The sequence below is a fragment of the Brachyhypopomus gauderio genome, chromosome 1 (genome assembly GCF_052324685.1).
Source record: "Brachyhypopomus gauderio isolate BG-103 chromosome 1, BGAUD_0.2, whole genome shotgun sequence".
NCBI lineage: Eukaryota > Metazoa > Chordata > Actinopteri > Gymnotiformes > Hypopomidae > Brachyhypopomus > Brachyhypopomus gauderio.
In genome coordinates this window covers 50,188,678-50,202,081 of record NC_135211.1, presented here as the reverse complement: position 1 = coordinate 50,202,081, position 13,404 = coordinate 50,188,678, and the positions used below count along the sequence as shown (strand labels likewise).

General features: G+C 44.1%; 1 protein-coding gene across 1 annotated transcript; it reads right to left on the bottom strand.

Annotated features, from left to right (window-relative positions):
- Positions 1–9,809: 9,809 nt before the first annotated feature.
- On the bottom strand, positions 9,810–12,756 carry LOC143523947 (uncharacterized). Its single transcript, XM_077018246.1, has 5 exons — positions 12,477–12,756; positions 11,761–12,141; positions 11,395–11,507; positions 11,141–11,247; positions 9,810–10,701 (listed from the first exon to the last, which is right to left on the bottom strand). Exons 1-5 carry the CDS (start codon positions 12,685–12,687, stop codon positions 10,566–10,568), a joined length of 948 nt encoding a protein of 315 aa, XP_076874361.1. The 5' UTR covers positions 12,688–12,756; the 3' UTR covers positions 9,810–10,565.
- Positions 12,757–13,404: the final 648 nt, after the last annotated feature.

The following is a 13,404-nucleotide window of genomic DNA, read 5'->3' as shown; positions in this document are numbered from 1 at the left end:
GGTTCTTGGGTCCGTTCAAGGTGGACAGGCGGATCAATCCCGTCTCTTACCGGCTGCTGCTCCCTCCCTCCATGAGAGTTCATCCGGTGTTCCACGTCTCGCGTCTCCGCCCAGTTTTGTGTCATATGCCCCGTGCTCCGGCCCCGCCGCCTCCCCGCATGGTTGACGGCGGTCCGGTGTACACCGTTTCTCGGTTGTTGGATCACCGTCGTGTCCGTGGTCGGGACCAGTACCTAGTTGACTGGGCGGGTTACGGGCCCGAGGAACGGTCCTGGGTCCCCGCCTCTCGGGTTGTCGACCGCTCTCTCATTCGTGACTTCCGTCGTGACAGGGCTGTCGCTCTGGGCCCGCGGGGTCTCGGGCCTAGAGGGGGGGGCTCTGTCAGGGCTGGCTCGGATGCCGTGCCATCTACGTCCGCTAGGGGCACCCGAGCCAGTCCCAGACTCCAGCAGCGCAATCAGCAATGATCTGTCTCACCTGTTGCCATGGCTTCATAAGGAAGCGTTTGGAGACAGATCATTGCTGATTCGTTTTGGTTATGCCGTTACGCTCTCAGCCTCTCTCTTTCTCTGTTACAGCGTGTGCCTCTTTAGGTATCTCGTCATCTCTCTCTCGTATCTATACTCTCTGTCTTTTTCGAGTTCTCTCCTGCGTCGCTACTGACCTCCCTCAAGTTTTCCTCAACCTGTTACATTCCTATCCCATTGCCGTTTGTCTAGGAAGGGTTTTTTGTTTATATAGCCTTTTGCTATTAGTCAGCTACTTCCCCTGACGTCCTTGTTTTCGCTTTGTTTCTTTTACGCGTTGAGTAGTCCGCGGTTATTCAGGCACTCCGTTTAGTTCTGTTTTGTTTTTGTGGCACTTGGTTCCACCTCTCCCTCGCTCTCTCTAACGCGGTGTGTGTGCGTCCCTACCACCGTCGTTACAATTTCTATTCTGACCCTGTCTCTGTCTAATTGCAACAACCTGAATGATGTGGAAACCCTGGTAATTGGGATCAATTTAAGGAAATTGGTGTTAACAAATTCACTTTCCCTAGGGGGCTTATACCTCCGGGGGTGGCGTAGTCAGAGTTACTTCTTGGTCCTGGCCATACCACTACATTAGCAAAACAGGTTTGCTCTTTTGGGTGGGCGTGTTACGGCTCCTTGAGAAGCCTTCAGGTTTCTCATTATTAACCTGGATTTCTAACACCTGGAGACGGACCAACTGCCCAATGGGAGTGCTGGTGGAGGAATACCGGAGGCGGAGCGTCGGCCTTAAGAGACTCCTGCCGGCCTGCGAGAGAGAGAGCTGCTCTTGGACCTTAACCCTGTAACATCTGTTTGGGTTATAGTGTATATCATTGAACAATGTAGGTAAACTGGGCAGGTAAGATGGGGCGCCCTGTACATTGTAGAACACTGTCAGAATGACGTTGTTAGGTTTCACTAGGTAAGTGGGCGGGCACTACTTTTGTATGTTTGTTTTCCTTATTTTGTAGGTAAGTTTAGGTGGGAGATTTTTGGTTTGTTCTGTTAGGGGTTTAGAGGTATGTCAGGGAAGTTTTCTTACTGGTTTTGTTTAATTCTTTTCTTGAGTGCCGCTCTTGCCCAGTTATGTTACTGAACATGCGTGTTGGTCCTTGAATAAAAGTATTTATTGGCATTGGATCAGTGGTGTCCGAAGATTGGCCTTTATTTTATACATTCACCACGTTTCAATTAAAGGCCAAGCATGTTCCAGTACCCATACGTGTTGTGGTGGTAAATAATACTTCCAGTGATCTCTAACCATTGTGGCATATAGACTCTATCAAACCCTCCTTTGTGGATTTATTACTTGGTGTGGTGCATTACTTGTGTGGTTTTTGTGTTCTATTGTAGTTTTATTACTTTATTTCAGTTTATTTATTTATTTTTAATAATTTCTTCATCTATATTTATTTGGGCGTGACCTGCATTCGATTGTGGTGTACATGTCTAGCTGCATTGTGTATACAGGGATGACTGCTTATATATTTTGAAAGCAAGAAGATTATATAATTAGATCTTAACTATTTTTATAATAGTGTTTTTTAATCTAGAATTTGTTCCTTAAAACTAGAATTAATAAGTTTTATTATTCTCGCTAAATGTTGGGTGTTCAGCCTGTATTTTATTGAATTGTCTTCAAATAAATACAAAAAAATACTTCAGTCTCCATCGAATTGTGTTTGGCCCTTTTAAAGTGATTGAGGTTGTGAATTGGTAGAGTGTGACATTGGATGACGTCTGGACAGAAGCAGCAGGAGGCATGGGCTGAGAAGGGCCGGTTTTATTATCCATGATAAGGAATAAACAGAAAAACTCAGGCCACAAGGCAGAACCGATGCAATACACAAAAAAAAGAGAAAAGATGCAACTGAGAAGCCAACGGGCACTGATGAGCACGAAGACATGGCAAGATGTCCCACGACGAGAGGCGAGGGTGCAGGCTGAATGCGCAGCACTGGACAGCGCCACCTGTGGGAATAAATACAGCCCTGAATTGATTAGGTGCAGGTGTCAGAACTCAGGTGACTGAGACGGGAGGAGTGTCCGGGAATGAGAGGGTGTGCTCTGTGTGGTTGTGGGTGTGCGTGTGAGAGAAGAGGTTTGTGTGCGCGCCCTCTGGTGGCGGCCAGGCCGACCCACCGTGACATAGAGTTTATTATTGAGGGCCACATATAGTTCAGTTTTAGATGTATTTGTAGGCCACGAAAGATTTGAAGTGGTTCAAACAACATATATTGCAGCTGTTTCTGTACATGTAAAGTATACATTTGATTTATAATTACTTTACAATAACGTCAAAACCCAGGTTACGTCCGAAATGACATACTTAAGCACATTAGATTTGATTCAATATGCACGGCTCCACTCGTTAAGCTGTAACATTGAGCTTTACTATAAATAAAGTGTAATTGTGAATTTATATCTAGCTAGCTTATTAAAAACTCACAAGGAATGCCAAAACATACTTCTGGTGCAGTCTGCGTAGTGTAAGCCTATATGGTATAGTAAAAAAATGTAGATGTATTGAAGATGCACTGTGTACTGCTCTCCACTATCTTTACCCCCAAATGAGTGCTGATGCAGAATTTGTAGTTGTCTCTTTGGAAATCTATGAATCTGTAATAATAAAAAGGTATTTTCCAGTGGAATCCACTACCAGTATGAAACTCGTTAGGTTTGAAATTATAAAGGTCTCAGTAGAGTTAGCGATATACACTTCTGTATAGAATTGAGATAAATGTATGGTTGGTCCAATGGGGGACGGCACTACGTACCCATGAGCCCCCCGTGGCTCCGGTATTGCTCTATGTGATATTGTGATTGTTGTTGTGATTATTTAGTAGACGCTCTTATCCAGAGCGACTTACAAAGTGCTTTGCATCTGATCACAGAATTCATCCTAGGTAGCACGGATAGGCCAGAATTCAAGATACTGTTGAGTCAGACTATTACTAAACTACATGAGTCAATGTCATTACCTAGTGTTTTGCAAGTTAGACGTTTGCCAAGAAGCAAAAATAACCATAGACAGACATACAATTTAAGATCAACGGCAAGTGGTATCAGCTGAGTTAGTGCTCTGGTAAGAACTCAACAAACAGATGGGTCTTCAGTCTACGCTTGAAGATAGCAATAGACTCTGCAGTCCTAGCAGCTAATGGAAGATCATTCCACCATCTTGGAGCCAGGACGGAGAATAGTCTGGAGCTTTGTATTCCATGAGACTTTAAGCATGGAGTTTCGAGTCGAGCCAAGCTTCAGGTTCTGAATCCTCACTATACGGATCGGCTTTTTACCATGGACATCATGTAGGGAGGGGCCAGTCCATTTTTGGCTTTGTAAGCAAGCATCAAGGTTTTATATTTGATGCGTGCCACAACTGGAAGCCAGTAAAAAGAGCATAGTAGAGGAATCATATGTGAGAACTTGGGGAGATTGAAGACCAGTCATGCTGCAGCATTCCGAATTAGTTGTAGAGGTCTGATGACCCATAGAGGAAGACCTGCAAGTAGGGAACTGCAGTAGTCTGGCTTAGATATTATTAGAGACTGCACAAGCACTTGAGTAGCTTCCTGTGAAAGGAAGGGTCGTATTCAATGTATGTTGCAAAAGAGAAATCTGCAGGATCTGGTCAGTTTTGAAACGTGTTGAGAAGGACAACTCGTTGTCCAACGTTACACCCAGGCTTCAAGCAGTTTCTGATGGTGTTCAAAGGAAACTGTGAGGTCGTTGTGTGGGTTTGGGGTTCCTGGAATGTACAGAAGCTCAGTTTTGCTACCATTGAGCTTCAAGTGGTGAGCAGTCATCCATGAAGCAATATCTGCTAAGCATGCCGAGATACGCCTAGAAACCTGGGTGTCAGACTGAGGGAAGGTGTGCTATGCAGGGTGTCATCAGCATAGCATTGATAAGAGAAACCATGAGACAAAATAATGTCACCAAGGGAATGAGTATTTAAAGAGAAGAGAAGAGGGCCTAGGACTGAGCCTTGGGGGACCCCAGTGGAAAGTTTACATGGATTGGATGTAGATCCTCTCCATGTTACTGTAACGTTCTGCGCGGGGCAGAACAGGGAGGCGGACACAAGCGCTGAGGAGAGCGAGATTTATTACAGGAAATTCCATAGGCAGAGTCGATGTAACGGGCATGGGTCATAACGGGTTGGCAATCCTGACATGAAATGTACAAAGGCATGAACACGGACAAAGAAAACAACAAGGAAGACTCACGAAACAGCAGCACTAGGGCGAACAGGCAAAACACAGCGAAGAAACAAAAAGACCGACAACTAGACCTGGGAGACACAGGGATTAATATACACAGGACTAAACTAGGGACAGGTGATGACAATGACACAGGGGCGTGGTAACAAACAAGGAATCCATCAACACCAACGAGCAGGGCGGGACAAACAGGCAGGGAACACGGACATGAGGGAACCCAGAGTGACAGCTACGAGAGGGGGCGTTGCCCGACGTGACAGTTACCTGATAGGAACGGTCTTCAAGATATGACTGGAACCATTTCCAAGCAGAGCCAGTCACACCGAGGCTAGACAGAACAGAGACGAGGATGTTGTTGTTGACCGTGTCAAAGGCTGCAGAAAGATCTAGAAGAATTAAAACTGATGATAGCTTGTTAGCCTTGACAGCATGGAGCTTCTCGGTCACTGCTTTGAGGGCAGGTTCTGTTGAGTGTGCCCATTTGGAGCCAGACTGATTAGGATGATGGAGTTGGTTCTGGGTGAGGAAGAGAGATAGTTGGTCATAGACTGCTCACTCCAGAGTTTTTGATAGAAAAGAAAGAAGTGATACTGGTCTGTAGTTGTTCATGTCAGAGGTGTCAAGTGTTGCTTTTTTCAAGATTGGTACCACCCTTGCCATCTTGAACACGGTAGGTACATGACCCAAAACTATGAAGTTGTTCATGATTGCTGAGATGAACGGAATTATTGATTGTGTGTGTAATTATGTGTCCTGGTTATTTAAGTTGCCCTGTGTCTGTTTATGTAGTTGTACAGTTGTAAATCATGCCTGCCATGTGTGTGTTATGCAGGGCGGACTGGGGAGAAAAAGTGGCCCGGGAGTTCCTGACAGACTGGCCCACTATATATATATATATATATATATATATATATATATATATAATGTGTGTGTGTGTGTGTGTATATATATACTGTATATGAATCTATGCATGGCACGTAGTGTATATGATGGCGTTTATTGTCATATGGACAATATTAATTCCAGCAATAATATGATTACAAAGCCACATAGTGGTAGTTCCAATCTGGCTTTAGGCCCCATCACAGTACTGAAACAGCATTAGTTAAAGTAACACATGACCTCCTCCTTGCTTCAGATCAAGGCTATGTATCACTGTTAGTGCTTCTCGATCTTAGTGCAGCTTTTGACACAGTTGATCATAGGATCTTGCTAAAGCGGTTAGAACGCTGGGTTGGAGTATCAGGCACAGTCCTTTCATGGTTTAACTCTTACTTGACAAATCGCCATCAGTTTGTAGAGCTCAATAATATTCCATCCAAACGTACAATAGTTAAATATGGGGTCCCGCAAGGCTACATCTTACACTGTAAAAAGTGAATTGTTGGAACAACTTAAAAAAATTACTTCAATTGGTAACACGCAAATGAATTAAGTTTCTTCAAATCAAGATGGCAACGTTACACATACATGGAGGGTGAAGTAAGATAATGCATATGTACATAAAAAGATGGAACAGGGTGACTTAACTAATAACACACAATTATTAATCATTAATAACACTATACAGACATAAACACCACATAATACGCACAACAGGGCCGGAGCCGCAAGGGCTCATGGGTAATGACGTCACCCTCTGGCACCCCCCCCCCCCCCCCCCCATTGGCCCGACGCTACACAGCCAACCCCCCCAAGAGGTCAGCCATCCCGGCGACCACACACAGGACAGTCCAGTAGCGTAGTAAAAGGGAAGAAACATGGTATCAAACACATCATAGGGGCAACCAAACTGCACAAGGTTAACATCGTTACAGGCACAGTCAAAACAGAATTACAGACGGATGAGGCAGATCCTACTCAATGCGATATAATACTTAATTTGTGTCCATTTTACACCGCCCCGGTAACAATTTACATTCGCCACCCCGTCAACAACTCGCCACCCCCTCCAGGTTCAAATCTCATCTGGTTTGGTTTAGCAAGTTTTCACGCAAACGCAAACAATACAATGTAAACAAAAATCGGTGTGCATCATTTTACATCTAATTTTACATATTAATACAAAAATATTGTTTTTGTCTTGTATTAGACGTACCTTCTTTTCGAGTCACGGTACGAAAAATTGCGGGGGTAAAATCAAGAAATTACATGGACGTCATGGCGTTAACGTTATGATGTTAGACGCACAAAAGAAACTTAATTGACATGCTTTTACTGAACTGAGAATCGCAGGTTGTGGTAACATGGTGTCATTTTTAAGTTGATACAATTCACAAAATTAGATTAGCATCACTAAAGCAGGAAACTGAATAAAACTGACTCAAAAAATTACATTACTTGAACTCCTGCTCAAATACACTTTTTACAGTGTAGGACCACTATTATTTACAGTATATATACTGTACCATTGGGCACAGTTATAAACAAACATGGCTATGCAGATGACACTCAACTTTACATATCAGCCAAACCTAATGACAAACTCAGTTTAAGAAAAATTGAGGCCTGTGTAAGAGATAATAAATGCTGGATGTCTCTAAACTTCCTCCAACTAAATGAGGACAAAACAGAAGTTCTCCTTGTGGGCCCTAAGGCCGCAAAACAAAAAATCCCAGATCTAATGCTTAATCTTGCAGACTATCCCATTACACCTGGCACAGTAGCCAAAAACCTAGCCGTCATACTTGCCATTGACCTATCATTTGATAAATACATAGATAATACTACTAGGATAGCTTTTCTACATCTCCGCAACATTGCCAAATTAAGAAATGCATTATCACAGGATGATGCAGAAAAATTGGTGCACGCCTTTGTTAGCTCTAGATTAGTCTAGAGTGGTTCTGTCGTGTTGTGGTTCTGTTTTGCCGTCTTGTTGTTTGACGTTCTGTTACGCTGGTTTTCGTGTACCTGTTAGTCTTTTCTGTCTAGTCTGTTTCTTGTTTATTTTATTAAACTATCTATCTTGCACTTGCGTCACTCCTGCTATCTCCCCGCCCCGTGAATCGTTACAGTTTCTTCCTCATGCAAAAAAACTAGGGAGTTTTTCCTTGCCACTGTCGCCCTTGGCTTGCTCACTGGGGGCTAGGACTCGGCACTTGTAAAGCTGCTTTGTGACAACAACTGTTGTAAAAAGCGCTATATAAATAAAATTTGATTGATTGATTGATTGATAGTGGCTTTTAAATAGTCCACCATAGGACCACCAAACAAGTTGTTTTACGCAAAGTGCATCCTAAAGAACAACCTACAACTCTAACGTGGGTATTTCTTCCACTTACCTATTTGTGGTGGTTAGTTTTAATCTAAGAATATCAATAGCTTTAAAAAAAACAGTGCGGAGTGCTCTGGAACCTTTAAGACCGCCACTTGCGTCCGTGTTAATCATGTTAAGGTAATTTGTACATGGTGCCTTAGATGTTGCAGAGGCGACAGCAGTACATTTAAAATAACATGTTATCTACAATTTAAACTGCTGTATGTTTTCATAGTCCGGCCCGGATTTTCTGGGACAAGTTGTTTTTTTTCTGATCTCCGCTGCATACCATCAGCCCGCATCAGCTGGCCCAGTCTGCGGCCCGGTCCAACTCGTTCATGTGTTTACAGGTTCAATCCGCGGCCGCGCTGAGCAGGTTAGTCTGACTGGAGCGGGGGAGGTAATAACACCGTTAAACAGCAGCATGACTACGGGCCGGGGCCGCAGTGCGCGGCAGTGGCTCCTCTACGGGCTGAGTTAAACCACTGGCGGCCAGCGGCCCACCGGCCCACCGGCCCACTAACCCATTGGCCCACCGGGAAAATCCCCGGTAGCAATGTATGCCAGTCCGCCCCTGGTATTATGTTGTCTCATTTATGGAATTCCCTCATGTTTCGTGTGTATTTGAGTCTGTTCTATGTGATCATGACTCCATACGTTGCTGAGGCAATTCATTAAAAGAGCCTTGTTACATTGACAATGGTCTGCCTGTTGCTTCTCCTTTCTACACCACGCCACAATTGGTGTCAGAAGTGGTCCTGCATGATGAGATGGGTCGCATCTCCGAGGAACTCGAATGTCAGCACGCCGGCTTAGCCTGCCACGCTGCAATGGCAACGCCGACTGGGTGGCCTTCGAGGCCCAACTGGAAGTTGTGGCGAGCTGCTAAGGGTGGTCTGACGCAGAGACTGCGGTGCAGCTCTGCCTTTCACTACAGGGACCAGCACTCAGGGTTTTGGTTGAGTTACCTGCGGAGTGTCGGCGCAAGCTTGCGCCATTGAGGGGGGCACTGAAGACGTGTTTCGGGAGGCAGCCTGATGAGTCAGCGGGGCCAAGGTGAGTGGATAAGTGTCCTGGCTTCTGAGGTGACCCTGTTGGTACAGCAATCGTACCCATCATGCCCAACGACAGCTCTCCCTTGACCACTTTGTGCACGCGGAAACAGAGTTACCAACTGGTGCAGGCTGCCTCACGGAGAAGAACCCAGAATAGGAAGAAGGACCAAAGTGGAAGAAGAGCCAGAGGAGCAAGAGACCCCTGCACCCACAACCTTCTCCTTTTATACCCCCCCCCCCCACCCCCCCAGCATCTCAAAGGGACAGCAGTCACAAAAACCAGGTTAACAAATGGGAATCAGGTTGCTGGTAAAGACAACAGAGTACATTTGCATACAGAGTGCATTCCATACAGGACTGCCACCTTTGGGATGAAGTCTACAAACCTTCTCAGGGAGTGATGGAACTCTTACCCTGTTAGCATAACCTTTCCCAGCACACAACAAGCTGCAAAATGAGACTAAACATGCCACACAGACACACTAATATAACTAAAATACAAATGGTCAGTTTTATCCCATTGCTATGGGAACCACCATTTGTTGCCCCCCAATGTTTTATGGAGGAGCACCAGATCCTGTATCCCCCACAGGAACACATCTGAGCACTCCTACACATCACTCCACATTGGTCCTGTGGTTGAAATTCTGAAACCCTTAAATGGTGAGCACAATAAAAGTCAGAAGCAGTTGGATAAGATAATAAAGTACAATGTTTATTTAACAAAGTATGGATTAATCCAGAGATTTCAGTTACATACACACTAGGCGTCTGTCGCAGAGAGCCCAGAGACCCCTCTCCGAGAGACCCCTGTTGCAAAAGAGAGCCCATTCCCCCCTGGGAACTCTCATCTTTTATACTTTAATCATAAGCACACACGGTGTCCACGAGGTGAACATGAGGTGATCAACAGAATCTGATTGGGTAAACATGACATAATTAACACATGATTGGACAGGTGTATATTGGCCTCTCCCCTCGCATGCCCCATCCACGCTCAGCATCCTCGTCATGGCATGATGGACGGAGTGTCGCCGTGGCCCCTTCCAAGTTGAGACTGGGGGTGACCGGCTGGCGCCTCCAGCGAGGTCAGTTTAGGAACATCAGAGGAACATCAGATTAGGAGTGAGCCAAGGCCATCCAGAGAGAAGGCAAACATGAGGATGGCTTCAGTGCCATGATTAACACACATATGTGCAAAAGAGCCCTAATATATACATCTAATGTGTTTAATATATATACTTAGAAAGCCTGGCATAAAAGGGAAATCATAAATTTCCATCACAGTCCCCTCACAGCACTGTACATTGGTTCATATAGCTGACTGGAGTGTCGATAAAGAGCAAAGCATACAAAACGCAATACAGCTCTAAACAAAACTCAGATGTGGCTAGATAAATGTGACGATGCCTGTTAGAAGAATAAAAAAATCTAATAGGGAAGATCAAGTGCAATTCAAATACGCCAAATACATTTTCTCAGATACAAGCCTACTAGTTTTAGGATGTACTCATTAACAAAAATTTTTTTCACAGATCCACTTTTCTTTCACTGAACACGGACCATCATTCCAGCTCTTTGGTGTCCCCAAAATCTCGACACAGTCCTCATTTCCATGATCATCATTGGGTTCTCCCATATTCCAGAAACTGAAACCCAGACAATTTTGTTCCTTTCATCAGTACAGTGAGATTTACACTATGATTATATTTACCTCTGAAAATGATCTCTTTACAATATGCATGTCACCTTGTGATTCTGATCTCATTCTCTTTCCCAGTGGTCAGTGCTGTGATTCTGCTCTCATTCTCTTACCCAGTGGTCAGTGCTGTGATTCTGCTCTCATTCTCTTACCCAGTGGTCAGTGCTGTGATTCTGATCTCATTCTCTTACCCAGTGGTCAGTGCTGTGATTCTGATCTCATTCTCTTACCCAGTGGTCAGTGCTGTGATTCTGCTCTCATTCTCTTACCCAGTGGTCAGTGCTGTGATTCTGCTCTCATTCTCTTACCCAGTGGTCAGTGCTGTGATTCTGCTCTCATTCTCTTACCCAGTGGTCAGTGCAGTGATTCAGCTCTCATTCTCTTACCCAGTGGTCAGTGCTGTGCCATCCACCCATTTCCAGACTCCTTCTGTCTCTACATCAGTCAGACCAATCCAAGCTCGACTGTTCCCCAGTTTCTGAATGATGAACTCCTGTCATTGTGATCACATGATACCAAAAGATACAGCTGATCAGGGCAATGCTCTCTCACTCACACACACTCTTTCTTTCTCTCTCTCGCTCTCTCTCTCTCTCTCTTTCTCTCTCTCTCTCTCTCTCTCTCTCTCTCTCTCTCTCACCTGTTCCTCTCTATTGTTTATGATCACCAGGTCTGCTCCTCTCTCTCTGCAGTCCTGTCTGCTCTCATTCCAGTTCTTCTCTTCAGTAGAGATGTAGTACATACAACCCTGACCTATGGCACATAGAAGACATTTATTCTCATCATATTATACTCACTCTCACATTATAATAATCACTATTGTCCATGGTAAATATTGCTGACATTAAGACTGTTAACTACTGTAATGGAAAAACTTACTGGTTTTAAATTACTCATAAATGCATGCACATGATAAAATAATATAAGGTCCACTCATGAAACCTTCTGTGTTAGGACTACACCATTTTGGGGTGCTTAAAACATTTGAACAGTACAGTCCACTTACTCAGTTGGAGTTCTTTCTTCAGCTGATCTCTTTCCACAGTCAGGTTATTGTACATTATCTGTAGCTGGTCTCTTTCCACAGTCAGGTTGCGGTACATTGTCAGTATCTGGGTTCTTTCCTCATTGCGGCTGTAGTACATGCTCTGTAGCTTCAATAGTTGCACAATCAGCATGTTGTGAGTGATCTGTAGAAGGTCTCTTTCCACAGTCAGGTTGTTGTACATGATCTTTAGCTCGTCTCTTTCTAGTGTCAAGTTGTTGTATCTCGTGGGTAATTGGTCTCTCTCTGCAGTGAACTTGAACCACATCACTGTGATGGCAGTGAGCAGGAGAACACACAGCAGCCCCAGACACACTGCAGTCAGTCTGGAACATCTGCTCCCTGCATAAATCTCATTTATGAGGTTTATTTCACAGTACTCACATGTAAAACAGACATACTATGTTCCCATCAGCAATTACATAAAGTTGTTCATAGGTCAGTGGACAGGGCCGGCGCCATGGGGGGGCGAATGGGGGCGTCGCCCCCTCAGGCGAGGTGTCCCGTCCCCTCAATGTAAAAAATAAGACCCATTTATTTTACAACAATCGCTACATGGTGCCCCCTCGGCCGCTCGACAATCGTTACATGCACCCCCTCACTGTATATGTTTTCTGACGCCCCCTCACTGTATATGTTCTGGCGCCGGCCCTGTCAGTGGATAAATACGCTCTTACCTCTACAACAATGATCTGCTGTGTGGCTATGAGAGGCCAAGTCCACTTTCTCAGTATTAGGTGTGTGCTCTTCCGCTGCTCTGGAATTCTCTTTGGTTTCTGTTATGTCCTCATTTATATAAATGCCTTCATATAAATCCTCATTGTCACTTGAATCAGATCCATTGTACACAGTAATTCCTGCATTTGCATATTTATCTGTCCTATCCATACTGCTTTTGTAGATGAAATAGTCTTAGTTCCAGATGAACCAGTTAAAATGTTTACACACCTCTCTAAAAGTGACTCTGTATAGGAGGTTATGGTGACTTTAAGGTACTGATAGAGAGAAACCACATGTTTACTTCCTTCTGTAGTATTTATGTTCACATTCATGTCATTATCTCCTAAACATGCTTACTTTACATGTTTCAGTTTAAAAGGACATTAGGCACCATTCCAGTTAATAGTGTAAAACAACAATTTGCAGTATTTGACAGATTGTTAAGATAGACACTGCCACAGCTGAAAACCTTCATCTGTATTGATTCTACCGGACATTTCGGGTTTGACACCGTAAACCTTAACAGGAACATGTTGCCCCCATCCTTTGTGTGACTGGCTCTGCATGGAAATGTTTCCCATTCTATCTAGAGGTCCAGGCCTGTCAGGTAAATTGGAAAGTATCTAATAATACTTTGTGTCATAAAAAATACATTTAATTCATGGATTCACTCTCAATTAGCCACAAGAAATTCTGGGTACCAAATGAGAATAGAGTTTGCCAACCATGCAAAGAAAACTACTTCAATGCTGCTAGAAGCTTTGTAGCAGAATGCTCAAAATTCATGGATAGCAGTTGACAAAATTTGGCACATTTACATTTTACATTTAATACATTCATGGTACCCTCCCACCACCCACAGCTGTAAGATTTTCATTTTCTTTT